The 23,082-nt window shown below is 41.0% G+C and overlaps 1 protein-coding gene and 1 pseudogene across 2 annotated transcripts; both read right to left on the bottom strand.

Annotated features, from left to right (window-relative positions):
• Nucleotides 1-481: 481 nt before the first annotated feature.
• TTC5 (tetratricopeptide repeat domain 5) lies at nt 482-18,671 on the bottom strand. Of its 2 annotated transcripts, none has more exons than XM_059372441.1 (10): nt 18,588-18,671; nt 14,811-14,991; nt 13,196-13,407; nt 12,688-12,838; nt 11,539-11,630; nt 9,582-9,638; nt 8,884-9,030; nt 8,496-8,710; nt 3,808-3,952; nt 482-1,105 (listed from the first exon to the last, which is right to left on the bottom strand). In XM_059372441.1, the coding sequence occupies exons 1-10, from the start codon at nt 18,636-18,638 to the stop codon at nt 986-988; spliced, it is 1,371 nt and encodes a 456-aa protein (XP_059228424.1). In that variant the 5' UTR covers nt 18,639-18,671; the 3' UTR covers nt 482-985. The 2 variants fall into 2 exon arrangements, with proteins under 2 accessions (XP_059228424.1, XP_059228425.1); XM_059372442.1 differs by having other exon boundaries at nt 14,859-14,991.
• A 1,098-nt stretch (nt 18,672-19,769) lies between these two features.
• LOC131999299 (short transmembrane mitochondrial protein 1-like) lies at nt 19,770-22,835 on the bottom strand (annotated as a pseudogene).
• Between the last annotated feature and the right edge of the window lie 247 nt (nt 22,836-23,082).

The following is a 23,082-nucleotide window of genomic DNA, read 5'->3' as shown; positions in this document are numbered from 1 at the left end:
TCATGATCTCAGGGTCTTGAGATCAAGTCCCAAGTCAGGCTCCACACTCAGTGGGGTCTGTTGGAAGATTCTCTCCCCTATTCCTCCCCCTACCGTCTCCCTCTCAAATAGATAAATAAATCTTAGGAGGAAAAAAAACTACTACAAAACATCACTATAATCTAAAGGAACTGAATAGCTCCCTCTGGTCTTGCAGCCCAGTAACACTATTAGAATATTACTGTCCTCTTGTACCATGGTGAGGGCCACCCCTAGGGATGACAGAAGGATGAAATGGTAGGAACCTATTTCCCAGTGACTTTGTGGGGTTACCATTCCTGCCTTGGGCTGCCTGTTGTCAGAATTCTTTTAACTGGAAGAGAAATGAACTATTTTATGTGAAGAAAAAAAAAGGTGGTGTGGGGTGGCAGGGGAGAGTACAGATTGAAGTGATCCTAAAACCAAAATCCAAGCTTGGAGAGAATAAAGCCAAACTACAGTATTATTTTTCTCCAAACAAATTTAATTCTGTTCTAGCCCCAAAGAAGGGGAAGAACCTAAAGTTTAAAAATAAAAATAAAAATTGAAAAAAAAAAAAAAACAAGCCATTAAAAAATTAAGCCCCCTCCCTCAGCAATAAATACTGAAATGATATATACACATGAGGCTTAGGAGGGAGGCAAGAACAAGAACCTTGGGAACACCATCCCATGGCAAGATCCCACACTTCTACCAACTCCATGCTCTTTGCCTAAAACACAGAAGAGCAATGAAAGAGGCTGCAGGGATTACACCAAGGAGTGTGTGGCCTCAGGGAGAGCTTGAACAGGATAAAAGGAGGAAAAGAAGAGACACATAGTGTCTCACAGGGCAGAGGAAAGGAAAAGTCATCATCTCAAACATCCCCCGCGGCCTGGCTGAGTCACGGGGTGTAGGTGGTCCAGTTGCTAAGTGCCCGTGAGCTTCTCCTCTCAACCCGACTCCTTAGCATGCAAGTCAGGTAAGGTCATTCACACTGGGGCCGAGATGCCACTGTGGCAGCAGCCTGACTGCTGGAACCCTGAGGCTTCCCATTCACCACCAGCAGGAGGGGTGTCTCCACACGAACACTGGAAAAGGAATAGTCCTAGAAAAGACAAACACACAGAGGCTCGTTACAGATCCTAAGATGGAAGCAACTTCAGCACAGGAATACACCAGTGGGGCTTTCTCCCCATTCCTTCCCCCTCAGGACATACACCCTTACCTCTATCTCACATTAAAGAAACAAAGCTGAGCTACCATAGGGGGGTCTTTTTCCCCAAGTTTTCAATCTTCAGAAGGAAGATCTGGGGAAAGTAACACGCCAGTAACACCACTACAAGAATGGAACAATTCTCTGAAAAAAGACAGGTTCCGGCAAACAGCCTAGCAAAAGGGCACCACCACCAGCTCTCACAGAATCTGCCCTTCCTGTTGTTTCCTGACAAAACCAGATACACAGAGGGACACTGGGCAGGCTCAGTCAGTGGAGCATGAGACTCTTGATCTCTGAGCTGTGAGTTCGAGCCCATGCTGGATGTAGAGCTTACTTAAAAATAAAATCTTGGGGGCATCAGAGTGGCTCAGTCATTAAGCATCTGCCTTCAGTCAGGTCATGATCCCAGGGTCCCGGAATCAAGCCCCACATCAGGCTCCCTGCTCGGTGGGGAGTCTGCTTCTCCTTCTCCCTTTCCCCCTGTTGTGTTCCCTCTCTCACTGTGTATCTCTCTGTCAAATAAATAAAATCTTTTAAAAATATAAATAAAATAAAAGAATCTTAAAAACAAAAACCCAGATACACAGAGCCACCAGTAAAAATTCTGAGAAACTCTAAGTTCAAGTGTTTGTAAGGCCCGAAATTAATCTGCCAAATATAAATTCGAGTTAACTCTCCTTTTGCATCAGCAGGAAGAAACAGAATGTGTAGTTTAGACATTCTTCTAATAACAGAAAAGAGAGCTCCCTTTACCAGTTCAAATGTATTTTAAGTTATAAAACATGTTAAAAAAAGATCTTTATCCAAAAAATACTTTCCCACCAGGAGTGTGAAGGCAGCCCTTTTAAGTCAAAGTAATGAGGTGAATTAAATCAAATTTTTTTAACATCCTAACAGGAATATGGGCAATAACCAAAAAAAGAAAAAAAAAAAGCTGATTTATAAAAGGAATATAGTCAATAAACATCTGATAAAATGTCCAACCTCACCAATCATCAAGAAACCAAAGCAAAACAATACTGATGCTGTATTTTTCATGTAAAAGCAGCATATAATGTTTCAAAGGTTTCTCCCCAGAGCTGAGAAAACTACAAAGAAACACTCACTCACATCTACTGTTCGTTAAGAACTGGTACGACATTCCAAAAATTAACTTGGCAATATGTAGCAAAAGTCCTAGAATTCTGCATACCCTTTAGAGCCAGAATTCAACCTTAAAATTCATTTAAGTAAATAATCCTGAATACAGACAGATACAAATTTTTTCACTACAGTACCTTTATGACAGGGAGAAATTAGAAATAATCTATATCTGGGGGCAGTGTATTTTTTCTGTAAATGGCCAAGTAACAGTTTAGGCTTTCGGGCTCTACAGTCTCTGTCACAGAACTATTCAACTCGAACACTGCAAAAAGCAGCCACAGACCATCATGAACAAATGAGCATGGCTAGGTTCCAAAAAAATTAATTTGTGGACTCTGAAATATGGGTTTTCTGAATTTTCAGGTATCACCAATTATTGTTCTTCTTCCAATTGCTTTTATTTGAAAATACAGACACTATTCTTGTCTCACAGACCATATGAAACGGGCAGGGAGCCAGATTTGGTCAATAGGCCCCCAGCTGTCAACCCCTAATCTAAATGTGAAAAATGGTTAAACAGCAACTCATGTAAGATTTCTGTGATGATGAAATGAGCCAGTACAGGCAAAAAAGCTCTTAACCCAGCATCTAGCAGTCAGTTAAGTTTTCAGTAAATGTTAACTATCATCATCGTCCTTATCACCACCTCTGCGTGTCCATTTAAAACAATGTTGTAGAATATGTAAAAACACAGGGAATGTTCACAAACATTACATATACTATTCCGCTCTTTTTAAAAATAACATATGAATGTGCATGTACAGATTTATGAAAAAAAAAGACGAGGTGTACAGATGAAACCACAAACAGTAATAACATCTGAGTGATAATATTTTGGTCCAGTTTTTAAAAAATTTTTGTTGAGATAACTGGCATCTAACATTGTGCAAGTTTAAGGTTTAAACACGTTTATTTAATGAATTTATATCATGGAATCTGATGACCACCACGGTGCTAGCTAACACCTCTATCGTGTCATTGCTTTTTTTGTCATGGGAACAATTAAGATCTAGTCTCTTGGCAGCTCGGAAGTATATAATACCATGTTGTTGTCTGTAATCACTGTGCTATGCATTAGGTCTCCAGGACACATTTATCTACTGCAAGTCTGACCCTTAAACAATATCTCCCTAATATGCCCACTCCCACAGCCCCTGGCAACTACAATTGTAGTCTCTGTTCTCCTAATTTCAGCTTTATTACTTTCCACAGAGAAGTGATATCATACAGTATTTGTCTTTCTCTGTCCAGTCCTTTTTTAAAATTCTTTTTGTTTACCAGTAGTTTCCCTTTTTAGTAAAAAAAAAAAAAAAAAATTACATGTATGCATACGTATACACACATATATATACATATATATGCATTATTTTACATATTTGTTAAAGCAAATAAACTCGGCTCCACTTTCAGAGCCTATGAGCTGGGAACAAATCCTGGCCATCACTCACTTTTCCTTTGTGCTGAATTTGGTGAAGCCGGAGGTTGGGCTCGGGAATGGCTACAGAGTCCCCAATGAGCACTCCCCAACTCTGTACCATGTTATACACCATCACTGCATAGCAAGGTCCATCTGAATCTACCAGGCCAAATGTACTGCCAGGTTAAGATGGGTTAAGGGAGGGGTGGGGAGGAAAGTGGGCAGGAAAGAAGAGCAAAAACAGTGGTTTTAAAATACCAACAAAATAAACAAATGCTTTCTCAGTTACTTAGAACACTTATGACAGGTAACCATCATCCACAACGCACATCTGAGTCCTCATTTTTCATACATATATAATATCTTTGATAAAGATTACGCACAAGACTCATCAGTCACTTTGCCACACACTTGAGATGTATGCACACTGGGACCATTCAAAAAATACTAATAATGAACCAGCTCAAAATGTGGCAGCTGCAACTTTATTCATGGTCTATCAATTTAACCATCATAACCTTCCAATTCTCTAAGCATCACCACCAATGTCACTGAATCCCACAAACTTTCAGTGATTACAGATCATGTGTCAAGCTTTGTGCTTAGTGAGAAGACACTGATCCAGCTGTGAGTAAGCTTACAGTCTAGCAGGAGTGAGACACTTAAACCGTCACTTACAAGACAAGTGTGAGAGGTGCTAGAACAGTTTCTCCCTCATGCTGAGTTCAGTGAGGCCAAAAGTGGGACCATGGGAACCCAGAGGAGAAAGCAGGGAGGTTTCCTTGAGAAGGAGAGCCTCAAATGGAATGTAAAGGATGAAAAATTATCTGGGTTACAAAAAGAAAACTAATCCTCAGTAGGAACAGAAAACCTCTGGGGGAATGGGAATAGGAATTACCTGGGAAGGAACAGAAGAGAACTTTCTGAGGTGCTGGTAAGTAATGCGCTCTATCTTGACAGGTGTTTGGGGTACATAGATGTATGTTAGTCAAAATTTAGCAAATGTACACTAAGACTTGTATATTTCATTCTACATAAATTTTACATAAAAAGAAGAAAACTAAATACTGAACTCTAGTTAATGATTACATGCTTAAGTATTTAGGGGAAAGTATGTTGATCTTTGCAATTTACTCTGCAATGCTCCAAAAATAAGATGGATTAATAGATTAATAAGGGGACATAGAGATACATGAGGAACCAAGTAAGGTATTAGTGGTAAAATATGGGTGGTTGGGTATGCAGATTTTTTTTTAAGATTTATTTTTTAAGATTTATTTATTTGTCAAAGAGAGAGAGAGAGAGCACAAGCAGACAACGGCAGAGAGAGAAGCAGACTCCCCATTGAGAAAGGAGCCCGATGTCAGACTCGATCCCAGGACCCTGGGATCATGACCTGAGCTGAAGGCAGCCACTTAACCAACTGAGCCACTGAGGCATCCCTGTTCACTGCAAAATTCTTTTAATTTTGCTGTGTTTGAAAAGTTTAAAATAAAATGTTGGGGGGGGAAATGTGAGTTGTATCAAGAAGCAGCCAAAAAGGGGCACCTGGGTGGCTCAGTGGGTTAAAGCCTCTGCCTTCAGCTCAGGTCATGATCCCAGGGTCCTGGGATCGAGCCCCGCATCGGGCTCTCTGCTCAGCAGAGAGCCTGCTTCCCCCTCTCTCTCTGCCTGCCTCTCCACGTACTTGTGATCTCTGCCTGTCAAATAAATAAATAAAATCTTTAAAAAAAAAAAAAAAAAGAAGCAGCCAAAGGGGGCGCCTGGGTGGCTCAGTGGGTTAGGCCTCTGCTTTCGGCTCAGGTCATGATCTCAGGGTCCTGGGTTCGAGCCCCACATAGGGCTCTCTGCTTGGCGGGGAACCTGCTTCCTCCTCTCTCTGCCTGCTTCTCTGCTTACTTGTGATCTCTCTGTCAAATAAATAAAATTAAAAAAAAAAAAAAGAAGAAGCAGCAGCCAAAGGATTATCCAGACAGACATGAGCTGTGTGTAAAGGTATGGAGGCATGAAAACAGCCGTTCTGGAACTACAAAACTATGCCAAGACAGGAACAAGAGGCACAAGCAGGAAAGTGAAAAAAGAGAATGGAAAGAGGCAGGCACAGAGCAGATTATGAAGGACTTTGCATGCTAAGCTAACCTAAGAGTTCAAACTTTATCCTGAAAGTAAGCACAGGAGTAAGAAGGGATTTTATACAGGAAATGGCATCTAACATTGTGTTGCTTCTCTACACTGTGAAAATATTTCTCCGCACTGTGGAGCACTGGACAAAAAAACAAGGAGTCCAAAGACCTGTCTGGAGAAGCAATAAGGGGCTACATTGTGTCCACAGAGAGAGGGAGGTAGGGGAATGTATTGGACTTGATGAGTGCCATAATGCATGAGAATGGAGAATTCCAGAACAACTTCCAGAAGTCTTAATTAAGTGACTGAGCAGAAGTGCACCACTGATTGACAAGGAAGTCAGGGTGGAGAAACGGTTTAGAGAGAAAGAGAAAGCAAGCAATTTTGGACATAGTGAGTTATACATTTCTGTTGGGAGCCCAGAGGCAGCTGGATATAGGAATTCAAAACTTAGAAATGAGGCTTGGACTGGTGATACACCTGTGAGCATTATGGGGGCAGCCACAGCCTTGGATTTATACGACATCACCAAAGGAGAGGACCTCTAAAGATGGGAAAGAACTGGGGCTCATGCCACCACTTGGTACACCCAAATTCATAACCAACACTGCAAGCAAGCCCAGCACTCTGCTAGTGAATCCAATCAAAGCCTCAGAACCCTCTACACAGTATGCTAGGCAGCCACAGCTAAGCGATAGAAGCTGGCACCTATTTGCCATCCTGGTAAAGGGAGAAAAGAGGAAAGGACAAAAACAGCATCTTTCTGGACTTAATATTTGGAAGTTAAGAAAAAGAGAAACCGAGGAGTGATAAAATATTTCCTCAAGACCCCCTAAAATCCACATTTGTCCATCTCTCCTTCTCATTCCTCTCAGTTTTCAGGTCTGCTCTAGTTAACTAAACTTTTCTCTACTACTTTCTTGCTCTTCAACTCGTGCATCTCTAGAGAATGCCATGGAGAAAGTTCAGGCATGTAACAGGAAGTATTTGGATTTGGATGAAGCAGAAAAGATATGAAAAGGAAGAGTGAGAAGGAAGTCAAAATGTTGTAAAGCCACGCAGTGGAAGCCACTGGACCAAACACTGGTGATGCTAGACAAAATAAATTCAGTAGAAAACCAAAAAAGGAAACCATTCAACAAGGGATCAGAAAATAAGGGTAATGACATGGACTAAACTGGAATTTTTCAAGAGCTAAAAATGTTTTAAGTGAAGGACACCTGGGTGGCTCAGTCAGTTAAGCCTCTGCCTTCAGCTCAGGTCATGATCACAGGGTCCCAGGATGGAATCATGCATTGGGCTTCCTGCTCAGCGAGGAGCCTGCTTCTCCCTCTCCCTGTGCTTGCTGCTCCCCCTGCCTATGCTCTCTCTCTCTCTCTGACAAATGAATAAAATCTTTTAAAAAAATAAATATCTAAGTGCCTAGATGGCTCAGTCAGTACAATGTGTGACTCATGACCTCGGGGTTGTGGGTTCAAGCCTGCACTAAGAGTGTACAGAATACTTAAAAATAAAATCTTTTTTTTTTTAAACTATTTTTTTTTTTAATTTATTTATTTGACAGACAGAGATCACAAATAGGCAAGATCACAAGAAAGGAAGAGAAGCAGGCTTCCTGCTGAGCAGAGAGCCTGATGCGGGGCTCCATCCCAGGATCCTGTGATCATGACCTGAGCCGAAGGCAGAGGCTTTAACCCACTGAGCCACCCAGGCGCCCCAAAAATAAAATCTTTCAATGAGTCACTGAACACTGTATCAAAAACTAACAGTGTAGGGGCGCCTGGGTGGCTCAGTGGTTTAAGCCTCTGCCTTTGGCTCAGGTCATGATCTCAGGGTCCTGGGATCGAGCCCCACATCGGGCTCTCTGCTCAGCAGGGAGCCTGCTTCCCCCTCTCTCTGCCTGCCTCTCTGCCCACTTGTGATCTCTGTCTGTCAAATAAATAAATAAAATCTTTAAAATAAAAAAAAAACTAACAGTGTATTATGTTTGCTAATTGAACATAATAAAAATAAATAAAAATAAAATCTTTAAAAAATACATATTTTCTGAGAGAATGTTCTTAACTCATTCTCTCTGCTAGACTGTAAGCACCTTCACTTGGATCCTTTACATTTCACTCCCTACCACACATATATCAGATGCTCAAAAAATATTTGTTGAAGAACATCTAAGACTATCTCCCCATCAGGCCTTAAATTCTAACCTAAAGCTAACCTTCCAGAACTGCCTAGGCATACCTAAGTCCCAACAGAACTGAAAACTCTCCCTCTTCCAACTTCTGGGATCATGAAAACACAAAGAGGCAGGAGAATTTCTAAGTTTTCAATACTAAAAACAGTATTCAAATTTTAGCTATGGATGCAGGACTCCAGAGCACCAAGATCTGGGGGGCGGGGGGGACAGGTGATGACAAAATCTAGGGAGAGATCTGTGAAACATCTCCTAGATAATACCTGCTCATAGGACAGTCAGAGAGCGAAGCAGAACGCACTAACCTGTGACCACCAACAACTTCCTCACTGTCAGAAAAGGGCCAGGAAGTAAGACCCATTAGTTCAAAAGAATGAAAAAGAGGAAAGGCAAGAGAAACTCACAAGGGGACTTTCTCCTCTGTGGTGAGGCTGAACACCACCTTTCCTAGGACCACGGCACCACTGTTCACCCCAGGCTGTAGGGCACTCAGTGGCTTAAGCTCCAGGGTCAATTTCTGTCCAGAGGCTGATTGGTAGCGCCCATCACCACAAGGGCCTAGATGGGCTGGGCGCAAGCTTCCCAGCATGCTCTGCAACTTTTTGGTCTTCACCTTTCCCTGCAAAGAAAAAAAAGAAAAGGAAAAAGATAAAAAGCTATAAACTAGTTACTGTGAGAGTCTATTCCTACCCACTTCTGTAGACAGAGTCACTACAAATGAAGCTTATTTTATTCTTATTGTATTGACCCCCAGGAGAAGAAAAGCAGGATCCAGACTTTTGACACCTTTACCTTGCTCTCAAGGAGGCTGGTTAATCTATTCAGGAATTCCAGAAGTTGCTGCTCTCGTCGCCGGGGCTCTGGCCAGGCAGGGTCCAGTGCTGCAGCCCGAGAGAAGCCCTCCAGGGCCTCCCCATAATTCTCTTCATATTTATGTAACTGCACAAAAAGTAAATGAAAACCTCCCAATTACATGTGTATCTAACACAAACTATGCCAGGGGGAGTAACAGCACAATGTGCTAGGAACCTACAGAAATAAATTGTTTTCTTTCTAGTGGTTTCCCTGATCTATGAGAAACAGCCTAAAGAAAGAATAATGCTTTACATCCCTCCTCCTGGCTCAGGGGATCACAAATCCTGAAGATGGAATCGTTTCAAAGATGCTAACTTCCAAATTCAAAGCTAGTTACGCTGCATACAGTGGGTCATTCTATTTTTGTATTTATAACGAACATTTCAGAAGAGTCTCCTAAACTGTTCCTCCATCCTCTGTGTACCCTCCTGCCTCCTCGGCCCCCTCCTCTTTCCTGCCATAGACTCGACCAGATCCTAAAGTCAAACTGGGCCAACCCTCTCTTGAAATAATGTGGCTTTTCTCTCATAGTTTGTACTCAGTCCTGTCCCTATGAATACTCAGTTATTATCCCAGGCAAAGACTTAGATGTCACCTAGGTGACTTGCAGATGACCACCACCCCACAGGTCTTACCGTTGCCCTGTTCAGATGAAGATCAGGATTGCTGCAAGCTGTCCTGTCAACCTTCTCCTGTAGCAGGAGAAAAGGACGATCAGTGGATCCTGTCTCATTCTTACGGATGGCCATGCCCAACATAGCCTAGTCCTCTCCCCCTGCAAAAATTTGAGTTTCTTCCTTGTCAAAATGTTACCTATACCCACACTGTTATGCAGTAACTGGCTGAGTGGTATATTACATAGTCTCTGACACCTTAAGGAGGTAAGGGTTTGGGGGTGCGTATGAAACTTTGAATATAATTTATCCATGCAATAGTACAAAAATAAACGTATAAATGCATTTTGATTAAAAAAAAATTTTTTAATGTTGATATAATGGTATAAATGAGAAAAGCCTAGAAAAGAAATGTCATCAATTAAATGCATTTCCTGTGCCCATTAACCCCGCTCCAGATACAGGTAGAAGCATGGTTCTACATTCAAGCCCCCTTCAAAATCCACTAAAAATCAAATTCTGATTCTCTAATTTAAATAGATGACCAGAAAAAACACATGAAAGTGCAGAGAGATGTGAAGAAACTGCTATGTTCATGGCCACGTTCAGCTTATTTTTCTGATTATGTTCATTGCCTAGCACATTATAAAAGTAAAAACAACATGGATTAAAACTGTTTAAATGGAGACACCTGGGTGGCACAGTCGGTTAAGCTGCTGCCTTTGGCTCAGGTCTTGATCCCAGAGTCCTGGGATTGAGTCCCGCATCGGGCACCTTGCTCAGCAGGGAGCCTGCTTCTCTTTCTGCCTCTGCCTGCAGCTCTGCCTGCTTGTGCACTGACTCTCTCTCTTTCTGACAAATAAATAAATAAAATATTTAAAAAAAAAAAAAACTGTTTAAATGGTTGGTTCAAACATGCTTAAAAATACAGGTTGGGTAAAGAAATCAAGAGTTAAAAGCAACAATTTAGTGGAAGTCAAATATAAAATTTTTAAAGAATACACCGTTACTATTTTTGAAAATGTAAACATCCACCAAAGTAAGAAATTAGACTAAAATATAACTCCTCTGCCTTCAAGTTCCCTGATGGAAAAAACGTCAGTCCCTCAACTACAAACATGAACAGAAGGTAGCTATATTCTCTATTCTGTCACACAGAACAAATAAGTAATACTAAGTTAAAAGGCAATTATTTAGGTCAAGACAAGCAAGAAAGCAAAAAATGAGAGATGAATATGAGACCCAAATAAAAACTGCTTAGAAGGCCAATGTGAACCTTCTTATAAGGAGTAATCAAGAGCTCAAGCCTGAAGGAATCCCCCATGTAAGCAACTGTTGATAGAAAAACAGCCTGAAAGGCCTAAGCAGAACATGAGCTCCACTGGATTGATCCTGAGGAAATGATGCAGAGTAAGCTAGATGCTGTTTCCTATTTTAAAGCTTTCATTTTTAAGTAATCTCTACACCCCACATGGGGCTTAAACTCACAACCCTGAGATCAAGAGTCTCATGCTCTACCAGCTGAGCCAGCCAAGTGTCTCTACTGTTTTTGATTTTAGCCTATGGGAAACCCAGAGTCATAGTGTCTCGTGGTTAATTGCAAGATAACACTTCATTTATACTTAAGTATTAGAGCTTTCATTTTTCTTTAAACACATATACAAATATTAATAAACATTATTTTTAATATAGACTTTTTTCCCCACCACAAAAGATGAACACATTGGGATGGGTTCTGGGATTTGGTCATAAGTGCCCGCAGGAAATCCAGGTAGTTCAAAGAGCTATCTAGCACTGAGGCACCCTTTAAGTAGCTGCTAATACCCCAGTTATAAGAAGAAATAAGTCACCCCTGCAGACACAGCTTTGCAAAACCATGCACAGTTGATGCCACTGATTACCATCCATGTTGCTTGCTAAAGAGCCACACAGAAATCTGAATGACACTCTTGCTTCTGTTGTGACCATAAATACTTACTGCTTGGGCATAGGCACTGAGGGCTTGCTGGGAGATCTTAGGGTTCTGGCCAGTATTGAAGTAAAGAGAAAGATATGCATTCCCCAAAATATCTGAAAGAGAAACAAACGGATTCTGGTTCCTCGTGTAAGGTGCTTGGAAGTCACCACTCCACCCTGGTGGACTGAAAAACCCACAACTCTTCTTGGATCCATAAGACAGGGAAGAACACAGGGCAAACTACTGCCCCTAAAACTGGAGACAGACAGGCAAACATAGGTCCTGTGGCTCACCAGGGCAGAAACTCACAAGGCGCAGGAACCAGTGCTGAGGTAGGAACACCTCAACTGTAACTGACGAAGAGCTGAGGGTTCAATGTGACCAAGTCAGGGAGTCAGAAACTCCCGGGGTCCCAGGCATAAGGAGGTCCCCACAATATTGTGAGATTTACCTCCAAAAGCTCAACCAGATTCGTACAGCAAGTATCCAAGAAAAATCCCCTTCTTTCCCCTACTTCCAGCAGGGGAAATGGGAGAAAGAACTGTTACGAAATATGCTACAGCACCCTGTTCTTCACGAGGCCTGCTCTCAGAAGAAACTAGCTAACTAGAGCCTAACTAACCTAAGGAAGGAAAATTTCCATCTGGCTGTAGCCATCCATATGGGGGAGGGGAGGCACCCAGCCGCAGCCCACTCAAGCCACCCTGCCCCACCTAAGTAGGGGAAAAACCCTGAGAAACACAGTGGTGAGTCACCTCAGAGCCCAGGTTCAGGATATGACCTATTTTGGTTACCCTGAAAAGACTCTCTGAAAGGTCCCCCATCTGACAGACCCCAGTGATAACACCATATTTAGTATACTCCAAATTCCACTGGGATAAAGAGGTGAACACAGAGCCAAAGCAGAAACCTGAGCAGACTGCACAAAAGCCCTGCCTTGCTTATGTAGAAACATAAGGGTCCTCTCTTGGACGAAAAGATCCAAGACTTCCTAGAACCGTGGTTCATCAAAATACCTATCAGGCTTCTTCAAAACAAAGATGCCCAGGCTTGACATTAAAAATCAGACCCAATAGGCGGGCTCCAGAAGATTCTGGCATGTGTGGCCATGTTGAGAACCACTGCTCTAGAAACTTGTGGGACTGTGGGAGATCTTTCAAGAGCACTCACACCAGGAGCGGCCATCGTGGACATCCATCTGCACAGCCAACTTAGCCTGTCGGACACTGTCCATGACATGACGAGAATGTTCATCTCCAGTGTCAGTCCGCAGCTGGCGAAGCACCATGGACAGGTTTTGAAGAGAGACCTTGTTCTTGCACTACAAACAGAGAAGACACATACACAACCTTCCTGATTCTAATCCCCTTTCCAGATCTTTTCTTAATCTTCGAAATCTAATTTCTCATCTTGATTCTTAGCACTGTCTACAAGGATCAACTTGGCTGTTAATTTTTCTTCACTTCTCATCTACCCCTGAAACGGATCCCATCATCTTCTTCCTTTCTCAGTCTCTATCCCTGTTTTCCTCAGCCACGTCTGCTCCCCGACTCTTCCTCCCCTCTGATTCCATTCTCCTAGTTCTAGTACAGTCCTATTCTGGTATTCACATCCTAGGGACATTCACAGAACCAAAAGAATGTCGGCCTTCCCATCTGTGTTTCCCCAGATGGCTCACATGGGTCAGGGCTCCTGAGAAGCAGGTGTGGGCAGCCGCAATATCGCCTTTCTTCCAGTACACCTCTCCCAGCTGGTTCCAGGCTTCCACCAGCTTGGGCTCCAGCTTCACAGCCTTTGACAGAAGCTCCTCAGCCTTAGGACTGTAGTCTGGAGTCACATTCAGTGCCTTCCCAGTCAGCATCAGAACCTGTGCCTTGCCCTGGACAGAACCTAGGAGGAAGGGGAAAAGAGGAAATTGGAAAAACCCAGGCAGTCTTAGAGAAGACCAGAGCACTTTTCTCAAGAAATAACCTCAGATCAGCCCCAGGAATGAAATAGTTGAAGAAAATCTTTATGAACAAACCACTTATTGAAAGCCTATCAAGGCAGAGTAGTATGTTAGGTAATGGGGAAACAAAGAAAGTATTATCCCTACCTTGGAAAGGTTTACAATCTAGTGGAGAGGACAAAGCATATTCATGGAAGATTAAAACAACAATGAAAAGAGGCATACGCCAATAAATGGGCTTTACCAAGTGAAAAGGAGGGGCACCTGGGTGACAGTTAAGCATCCGACTCTTGATTTCAGCTCATGTCATGATCTCAGCATCATGAGATGAAGCCCCACATCAGGCTCCATGCTCAGCAGAGAGTCTGCTTGGGATTCTCTCTCTCCCGCTGCCCCTCCCTCACTGACTCCCCACCCCAAACAACATGCTTGCTCACTCTCAATCCCTCAAATAAATAAATCTTTAAAAAGGTTTTAAAAAGAAGTGAAAAGGAGAAAAGACAAGATCCTCCAGTTAAGAAAATGATGTACACAAAGACAGAGAGGCAGAAACCCATGTGGCATGTTCAAGGGAGAATAGATAGTCCAACCTGAAAGACACAAAAAGTTCCTCTGTTAAGTAAATAGTCAGAGATAAGGGTAGAAGAGAAAAAAAAAAAAAAACAAAGAAAAAAATGGTCAATGAGATCTGAATACCAAATTAAGGTGTTTAGACTTCAAGCAGTCAATAGTAGGAATCTTTGAATATACTTGAACCAGGAGGCAGGAAAAAAGGTAAGATTAAATACAGGAAGTAATATTTAGAAAGATAATTTTATGATCATTACATATACTAATTTGAAAGTAAAAGAAATTAGAGGCAGAAAGGTCAGTTAAGAGATTAAGGGCTCCTGGGTAGCACAGACAGTTGAGTGTCCATCCAGCTCTGGGTTTCAGCTCAGGTCATGATCTTGGAGTCTTGAGATCGACCCCTGAGTAAGGCTCACTCAGCCAACAGGGAGTCTCCTCCCCCTCCCCCTTGCCCATCCCCCAACTAACACACACACTCTCTCTCTCTTTCTCTCTCTCTCTCTCACACACACACACACAGACACACACCCTCTCTCTTTCCCCCCTTCTCAAATAAGTAAATAAATCTTTAAAAAAAAAAAAAGTAGTTTAAGGAACAGTTATGTTCTTTTATTTCATGGCATCTGCTATAATCAAACTTCAGAAAACATACTTTAAAGGACTAAAAGGTAGCCATCCTACAGAGGGGCCCTCAGAAGAAATACTCTGTTGTACCATCCTGTAGCAACCACAAATGGGATACAAAAGGGTTTACAGAGGGAGAGCAAAACTCTACCGCATTTCGGTGAAGGGCAGGGGGTTGCGCACTCCTTGCCATTCATACCCACTACTTCCTCCATCTGCTGCAGGGTCTTCTCCATCTCCTCCCGCACATCCTGTTGCTTCCTTCCAGCATCCTCAACACCATGGGTCTCGAAATAGCACTCTCGAAACGAATACAGCTGATCCACCAGTTCCTGGGAAGCATAAGAATGGTACCATTAAGAGGAAAGAATGCCAGACATGGAAATTGGAAACTGGCTAGCCATACCAGCTCTGTTCTAGAAATACAGATCTGCTCTCTCATTGAGGAATGACACAAGAGGCAAGCAGACAGGTCTCCCAAAATGCCACAGATCATGAAGAAAAGTAGCCAGGTCCCAGACCACTCTCGTGCGGTCCCCTGCCCGTCTCAGCACCATGATGATTGTTTTCTCTCCTTCAGCCCTAGCAAGGCTTCCAGCATGACTAAGCACTTCATGTACCACAGTCAAGAGGAGGGAAACACTTTGCAACTTGAGATAAAACAGAGTTAATAAGGTAATAAGGTTATTGGTCCCCAGAGCATAGAACTTCGAAATGCACCCTTAAAACTGGACTTCCTAACAAAAACAATCCTATCCCTGATTTTTCTTGTACTAGTTCCTGACCTTTGCAATGATGATGACCAACACAAGAGAACCATTGCTTTCCACAACAAACAGATCAATTTAAGTTTGAGGATCTTGGTATTTTTACAGGATTTTGTTTCTTTAAATATTTGTGGTTTTTGTTGTTTTGTTTTGTTTTTGTCAAGTCACCTTCTGGCTCTCTTGCATTTGACCCAAGTAAATGTTCCCTTTCCTACTTTTTTTTAAAGATTTTATTTATTTGTTTCAGAAAGAGAGAGAGCATGAGAGGAGAGAAGCAGACTCCCTGCTGATCAGGGAGTCTGACATGGGACTTGATCCTGGGACTCCAGGATCATGACCTGAGCTGAAGGCAGTTGCTTAACGAACTGAGCCACCCAGGCACCTCCCTCATTTCCTATTTTAAATGCCTCTGTCTCTGAGTCTTCCTGTGACAACAAAGCCTTTCCACTATCTATTCTTTACTGAAACTGACCAGCAGCAGAAATACGTAACACAGTTCTCTCACATCTTAACTACCTCTACATCATATCCTAAACCCATCTACCTGTCTCCTTCTCACTAGGACTATCCAGGACTAAATCAGCACCATTACTTGCCTGGACTGCTACAATAGCTTCTAACCTGGTCATCTTGTCTCTACTCTCTCCCATTCTCCTCATTGTAGTCAGGACGACCTTACAAAAATGTACATCACGTTTCCGTAGTGTAGTGGTTATCACGTTCGCCTCACACAAAAATATACATCACATCACAAACTGTTTTCCACTATAGAGAGAATAAAATCTAACTCCTAATCACAGCCTAGAAGACTGTACGATCTGACCTCACACTACTATTCACCCTGCCACAAACTTCCTCTCCCTTCACTCTCACATGCTCTCCCTTCTACAAGAATCAAGCCACACTGGCTTTCACTCAGTTCCTCAGATCCAGCAAACTCAATCCCACACTGGGGGTTCATACCTGCTATTCCCTCTGCCTGGACACTCTTTCCCTAGATCTTTGCACACCTCATTCCTCATTATCATTTAGACCTCAGTTCACTATAAACTTCTTAGAGAGGCTCTCCCTGACTACCCAAACTAAAGTAACCACCTCCTCTTCTGCCCACTGTTAATCATACTTATTTTTCTTCACAGTCCCTATCAGCTGAAATTAGGTGGCCTATACAGTAACAGTCTGTTGTTGTCTCCACCCCTAGAATGTAAGCTCCATGAAGGGAGGGTCCTAATCTCCCATCCCCCACGTTCAGAGCTATACCTGAGTGCCACAGAAGGGCTTAGGACGTGACAGGCTCTCATTAAAAAAAGTTGATGGAATGGCTTAACGAATCATCCCTGTCTCTAACACTCATGTGCTACACTTAATTTAAAACCCTGCCCACAGCAAAGAAAATGGACAGTACCCTCTGTAGTAGCAATTTTTCTCAAATATTCTTTGTGTTATTTTCAGGACTCAGCCTGCAGATTCTGATTTTAGAAGTTTTAGCAGAACCCAAACACCTTTTAACAAGCACCGCAGATGACTGTAATGAAAATGGCCTGTAAAACACACTTTGAGAAATAACCTTTTATGACATTCCTTCTGTCCTAAAATGACAAGGAAATACCACCATTCCCATGGATAGCAGTATCACTATCCTTTTCCTCTCCTCTACTCCATTCCCCCATTCCATTCCTGCACCACTCCTGTCCACCCACCCCAAGATACCCCAAGGTACTTGCTCAATCCATCTACCACAAATGAGCCCAGGAAAAGAGAGTTCTCAGCAAAACTTGTAACACAATTCCTTTTGCCCTGCAATCAGCATGGCTGTAAATTAGGAATTTTTGTGAGGGTTTCATTGTCTGCTTCTAGTCCTGAAAACGAATGTGCAAAATGAATATTTGGCTTTGTTGTTTTGTTTTGCTGGAGTGAACATTTTTAATAACTTCTTGTCTCATGGAAAAATTAATATATGTAAGTTGCTAAAATTCATGCAAGTACACATAAAAAAAATACAAAGTAAGAAGTTTCTCATTATCTCCCAAACAATCTCAGGGATAACCACTGTTTAGTATACATATACTAACATATATACACAATGCTTCCAATATGAAGCCAGGATTGATTTCGGCCAGTCACATTAGGAATTCCCCAGTCAGCCTAGGGAACGAAATTAAATTAATCTCAGTCAAGTGGAAGTAAAATAAAGTTCACACTCTAAAAGGTGTTATTATCTTAGTCTCCTCAAAAAAACAAACAAATCTCACCAATGTTTAAACTTTTGTATTACAAGCCTTTAAGCAGGTTATAAACCTGCCACAGGTCTAATGTTTATTCCAGAGGGAGGCATCTGGCCAGCTCTGTCTGAATGAAGGGCATGCGACCCTTGATCTCCAGGTGGTGAGTTTGAGCCAAATGCTGGGTATGGAGATTATTTCAATAAATAAAACTTTTCAAAAAATAAAAATAAAAAATAAATTCTAGGCTGTCTTAGAACACAAAGAACTCAGTTTCTGAGGTTTAAGGAAAATCTTGGGTCACTGAAAGAAGGTAAAGAGCAAACAAGCAGTTAGTGGCTACCTACCAAGTACAAAAGACTAGTCCTAGTCACAAGGGCAACTGGGTGGAATGTGGACTCCTGGGCATCAGATGCCAAACTGGGATTCCAAGTGTGCAAAAGAATCAAAACTGTGGAGTCCTGAGGGGACTGACCAGGATACTACTAGTGCAAGCTCTTACTCTGCTTGTTGCCCATTTCAAAGCAGGTAAGCAGCGAAGAAATGGCCTTTGTGGGAATCACAACACATAATAGCCCCTGCAGATCTACCACACACATGTGTAGACTACTTGTGACGGGTGAACGGAGGGAGAAGAAAAACCTCCCTAAGAACGTGCAAGAATAAAGTTAGGAGCAACAAATCCTCTTCCACGCGGGACTGGAACTGAATGTAGTCAGGGCGGCAGCAGGAGGTCCTACCACAACGCAGCGCTCCTCCCCCGGCCCGGGAGGCTCCCCTCTCCCACCGCCGCGGCACCCTCAGGAGTTGTTATAGTAACCGCACTGACACATGCAGCGTCCTGCATGCGCCACGGAATTCGCCGGTAGTACATAAACTGGGCTCCCCGCTTCTTCCCGAGTAACAAAGGCACATACAGATTTTAATCTATGGTCCCACCTGCAATTTCTGCAAGACCGGCTTGACTTCCTCGTCTTCATCAGCCATCATTTCCCAGCCACTCTCCGCTTCTCCGCCCCCAACTTTGTAACCACAGAGACTCATACCCACCCACCCACCCGCATCGTGGAGCCAGAGCGACATCTAGGGCACTGGAGGCTTATCTGCATCTGAGTAGAAAAGCCGGTGGATTAATGGGTTTGGTTTGGGGTTTTTGTTTTTGCTTTTTATGTGTCTAGACATTATTTAATTAAAAAAATTCATGGAGTAATTATACATTTAATAAATTAAAATGGCGGTTTCTGATTGCAAGAAAAAAAAAACAAAAAAAGTTTTCGTATAAGAATTACTATAAGATTATAATGCAAATCCATTTTTTATTGTAAAGAGGCATAACATTTCCTTTATGGGCAACTTGTCATTTATCCATCGTGTAATATCAAATACACCTGTACTCCCATAAAATAAATATGATTCTTTTGAGGGAAAAAAGCCAAATCAAAGACAAAATTGAGGAAAAACTTGAATAGTAGACTATGAATTCTACAGAAGACAAAAGCTCTGAGTTTAAATGTCTTTAAACTCCCTAATTCCTGACAGAGTTCTCCGAATATAGTTTCTCAGTTAAAGAGTAGCAAATTGACTTACTGGTTAAATTAACAACTCTGGAGCTTCCTGACAACAGCATAAAATAAGTGGATAATTCGGAGTAACTAGCTTTTGGACTTTAATTTAGTTACTTTGAAACAACATAATTTAGTACCAAATGTTTAAACAGCCATTAGAATTGCTAAACTGTGAAATCAGCATTATTTATATCTGATCGGGTATACAAAAATCATCAATTCTCTCTTTTTTTTTTAAGATTTTATTTTTTTTTTTATTTGTCAGAGAGAGAGAGAGAGGGAGAGTGAGCGAGCACAGGCAGACAGAATAGCAGGCAGAGACAGAGGGAGAAGCAGGCTCCCTGCCAAGCAAGGAGCCCGATGTGGGACTTGATCCCAGGATGCTGGGATCATGACCTGAGCCGAAGGCAGCTGCTTAACCAACTGAGCCACCCAGGCGTCCCAAATCATCAATTTTTTCCTGAAAAAAAAGAAAAGGTAGTAGAAATCCCAAAGAATAAAAAAGAGACTACTAATTATGGGTCACATTTATGAACCTAGCACCATCATTCCAGTCTTAGGCCATCCCAAGTGGCTAGAAGGAGGAAGAGAAGAGATAAGCATGTTGGAAAAGCATAGTTCTTAATTTGTGGCCCATTGGTGCTCTAAGCCAACACAGGATCTAGCAGAGAGGAAAATCAGAGGCTGGAATTTAAAACAAAAAAACTTTTGGCTCTGAGGGTAAGGAGGCACACAAAAACAACAGAATCAGTACATCCAGAAGGCCATGCTGGAGTCCACCTCGTGAACTAGGGAATTCCTTCTTTACGTCCAAGTCCTTTTAATTTCTATAAGTTTTTTTAATCAGGTGTGATATGTCATAATTCTGAGCCAGATACATTCCAACCACATTACCAAAAGTACATCCAAGCAGGTACTAGAGCAAGGTTATCTGCTAGAAATGTGCAAAGGATGGCTAGAAACTGATTTTCATGAAACGGCACTGCGGCAAATCAACTTAACCCAATGCCTGTAGCTCAAAGAAGATGCTCTATAATCACTTTTGAGTTTATAAACTTGTTCCAAATCCTGCAAACTTCTAATATTCTCAGGTTGATTGCATGTATCTTTTTGTTCCATATCTTTCTATTTATACCAAGATTATAATACCATCTTCTGCACCAAAAAAGGACAGGTTAAGACAGTGTATGCCTGTGTTGTAAGTTTAAAACCTTAAGGGAAATGTAGTACAATGGTAAAGTAATTTGTCTGAATATTTTCCAAACTTGACAGTTATTTTCTATATCAGAGGGATTTCATCATTTTAAACAGACTATATTAATAATTCTGTTACACTCAGAATGGTATCATGAAAGTCATAACTAATAAACTAATAGTATATCAGTACATTAATAGTGCCAACATATTGATAGACTATGTCTAGAAGGATAAATAAGAAACAATGACTATCTCTGTAAAAGGAAATGCGGACCAAGAGTTGTCAGTAGGCAAAGAAAATGCTTTTGCTGTGTACACTTTTGAACTTATCATGTGCATGTACTACCTATTTAAAAATAAACATAAATTTTTTTTAATTTTTTATTTTTTATAAACATATATTTTTATCCCCAGGGGTACAGGTCTGTGAATCACCAGGTTTACACACTTCACAGCACTCACCAAAGCACATACCCTCCCCAATGTCTATAATCCCACCCCCCTCTCCCCACCCCCCTCCCCCCAGCAACCCTCAATTTGTTTTGTGAGATTAAGAGTCACTTATGGTTTGTCTCCCTCCCAATTCCATCTTGAAAAATAAACATAAATTTTACATAAAATATTAGTTGCTTCCACATAGACTATCTCTAAAAGAGACACAAGATACTGACAACATTAGTCGCTTTCAAAAAAGTGAAGTGAGTGACTGGGGGACAGGGTGAAAGCGAGACCTCACTCCATGCTTTGTTTTACACTTTTTTTGAATTGGTGTCATGTGACTATATTAAACTCTTCAATAAGTAACTAATTAAAAGTAGCATGTAAAAGTCCTAAGAAATTCTCTCTACTTTTTAATTATAGCTTACATGTATTTCAAACTGATCCTATAAACCTAACACAAGAAGTTTCAAAGCAGAAGTAAATCATAAATAAAGATAAAATTATTTCCCCACCATTTTCTAACAAAATTTAAACTGCAGAGGGAAGAAAAATACTTTGTAATGTAATATATAAAATATGTTAACAGCTATGAAATGGGAAGAGATATTTTAAAACTTTTTAAGTGAAGACTTTCATCCTCTTTCTGATATACCATTTTAACTTTGGAATAGAGTAAAAAATGTTTTTGAAAAAGCTTTATATTCTATACTACTAAGGAAGAAAACAGTACTTGCTATCCAATTATGTAAAGCAAAAATATTCATTTGCTTTTCTATCACTAAATATAAAATATCCTCAAATACATTCAGTATGACTTTATTACCCAAATATCAAAGGGATTTGGTATTTAGAGTAATTCTACTATAATTCCTCCTAACCCAATAGAAATAAATAATAAAATTCAAGAGTTAAAAAAGGTCTATAGGATAATTTAATTCAGTCCCTCATTTTACAGATTCAGAAGCAATCCCAAAAAGTTTAAATTCAGATTCAAAACCAACCTACGGGGAGAAAACATAGTTAAATTCTAGATGTTCTGCTTCTGCAACCAGTATGCTTTCAAATCATGCCACTAAAATGATGTACAGTAACTGAAAGTATTTTTCAAATTTCTTTTGGGCTTTATGTTTGTTTGTTTGCTTTTTAAGATTTATTTAAGAGAGCACATGTGCAGGGGAGGAAAGGCAGAGGGAGAGAGGAGACCTGAAGCAGACTTCCTGCTGAGTGCACAGCCAGACCCAGGGCCCTATCTCAGGACCCTGACATCATGACCGGAGCAAAAATCAAGAGTCAGACACTTAACCCACTGAACCACCCACGTGGGCCAGCTCTACGGTTTAAATAAGTTGTTTGTGATAGTGATCATAAATGCTATTTAATAAAGGAAAACAAGGAATAAGTCTTTAAAGGTATTTTAATTAATATAATCTCTTGAGATAAATAACATATTGTAAATTTTCTGTGGTAAGAGTGCATCCTTAAATAAGGCACTCTGTCAGAAGGGTGGAGTCATTTCATTTTGAAATAAATGCCAAAAAATCAACTTTACAAAATAATTTTATCAATGTAAATCATTTTTTTCTTTTTTTTAATTTCTTTTCAGTGTTCCAGAATTTATTGTTTATGCACCACACCCAGTGCTCCATGCAATACATGCCCTCTATAATACCCACCACCAGGCTCACCAAACCTCCCACCCAATGTGAATCATTTTTAATTGTAAATATAGACTTAACATAAAAGCATGAAATTGTATTCTTATTCATGAACATGAGCACACTCCAAACAAATTAATACAAGGGCAAATACAAAAATACATAGATGTACATACCCAAATAACAAACTACAAAGATTCACCTGCCACTTCCTGAGACCAAAGTCTCTGCATAAATATACTGGAAAATACAGCAAAATATCAATATAAAGGAACACAAATACACACACACACACACATATGCATAAATACCAGAACACAAAGTGGCATGTAGACCTATAATATAGGTGCTTATGTACATATACATAAACACCTAGTTCAGTCAGAAATAACACAGACAGAAAACCAACAGTCATCTACAAAACATGAAAATTCAACAGTCACAATAAAATTGGGCTCAATACAATGCTCATACTTTAAATAATGGGGGGGGGCAGACCCTAAAGGGACTCCTACTGGCACTGAGTTTCTCATAAGTTGAAAATGTAATAACACACAAAGGTTGGTGACTCCTATC

The sequence above is a fragment of the Mustela nigripes genome, chromosome 13 (assembly GCF_022355385.1).
Source record: "Mustela nigripes isolate SB6536 chromosome 13, MUSNIG.SB6536, whole genome shotgun sequence".
NCBI lineage: Eukaryota > Metazoa > Chordata > Mammalia > Carnivora > Mustelidae > Mustela > Mustela nigripes.
This window is presented reverse-complemented; position numbering and strand designations above follow the sequence as displayed.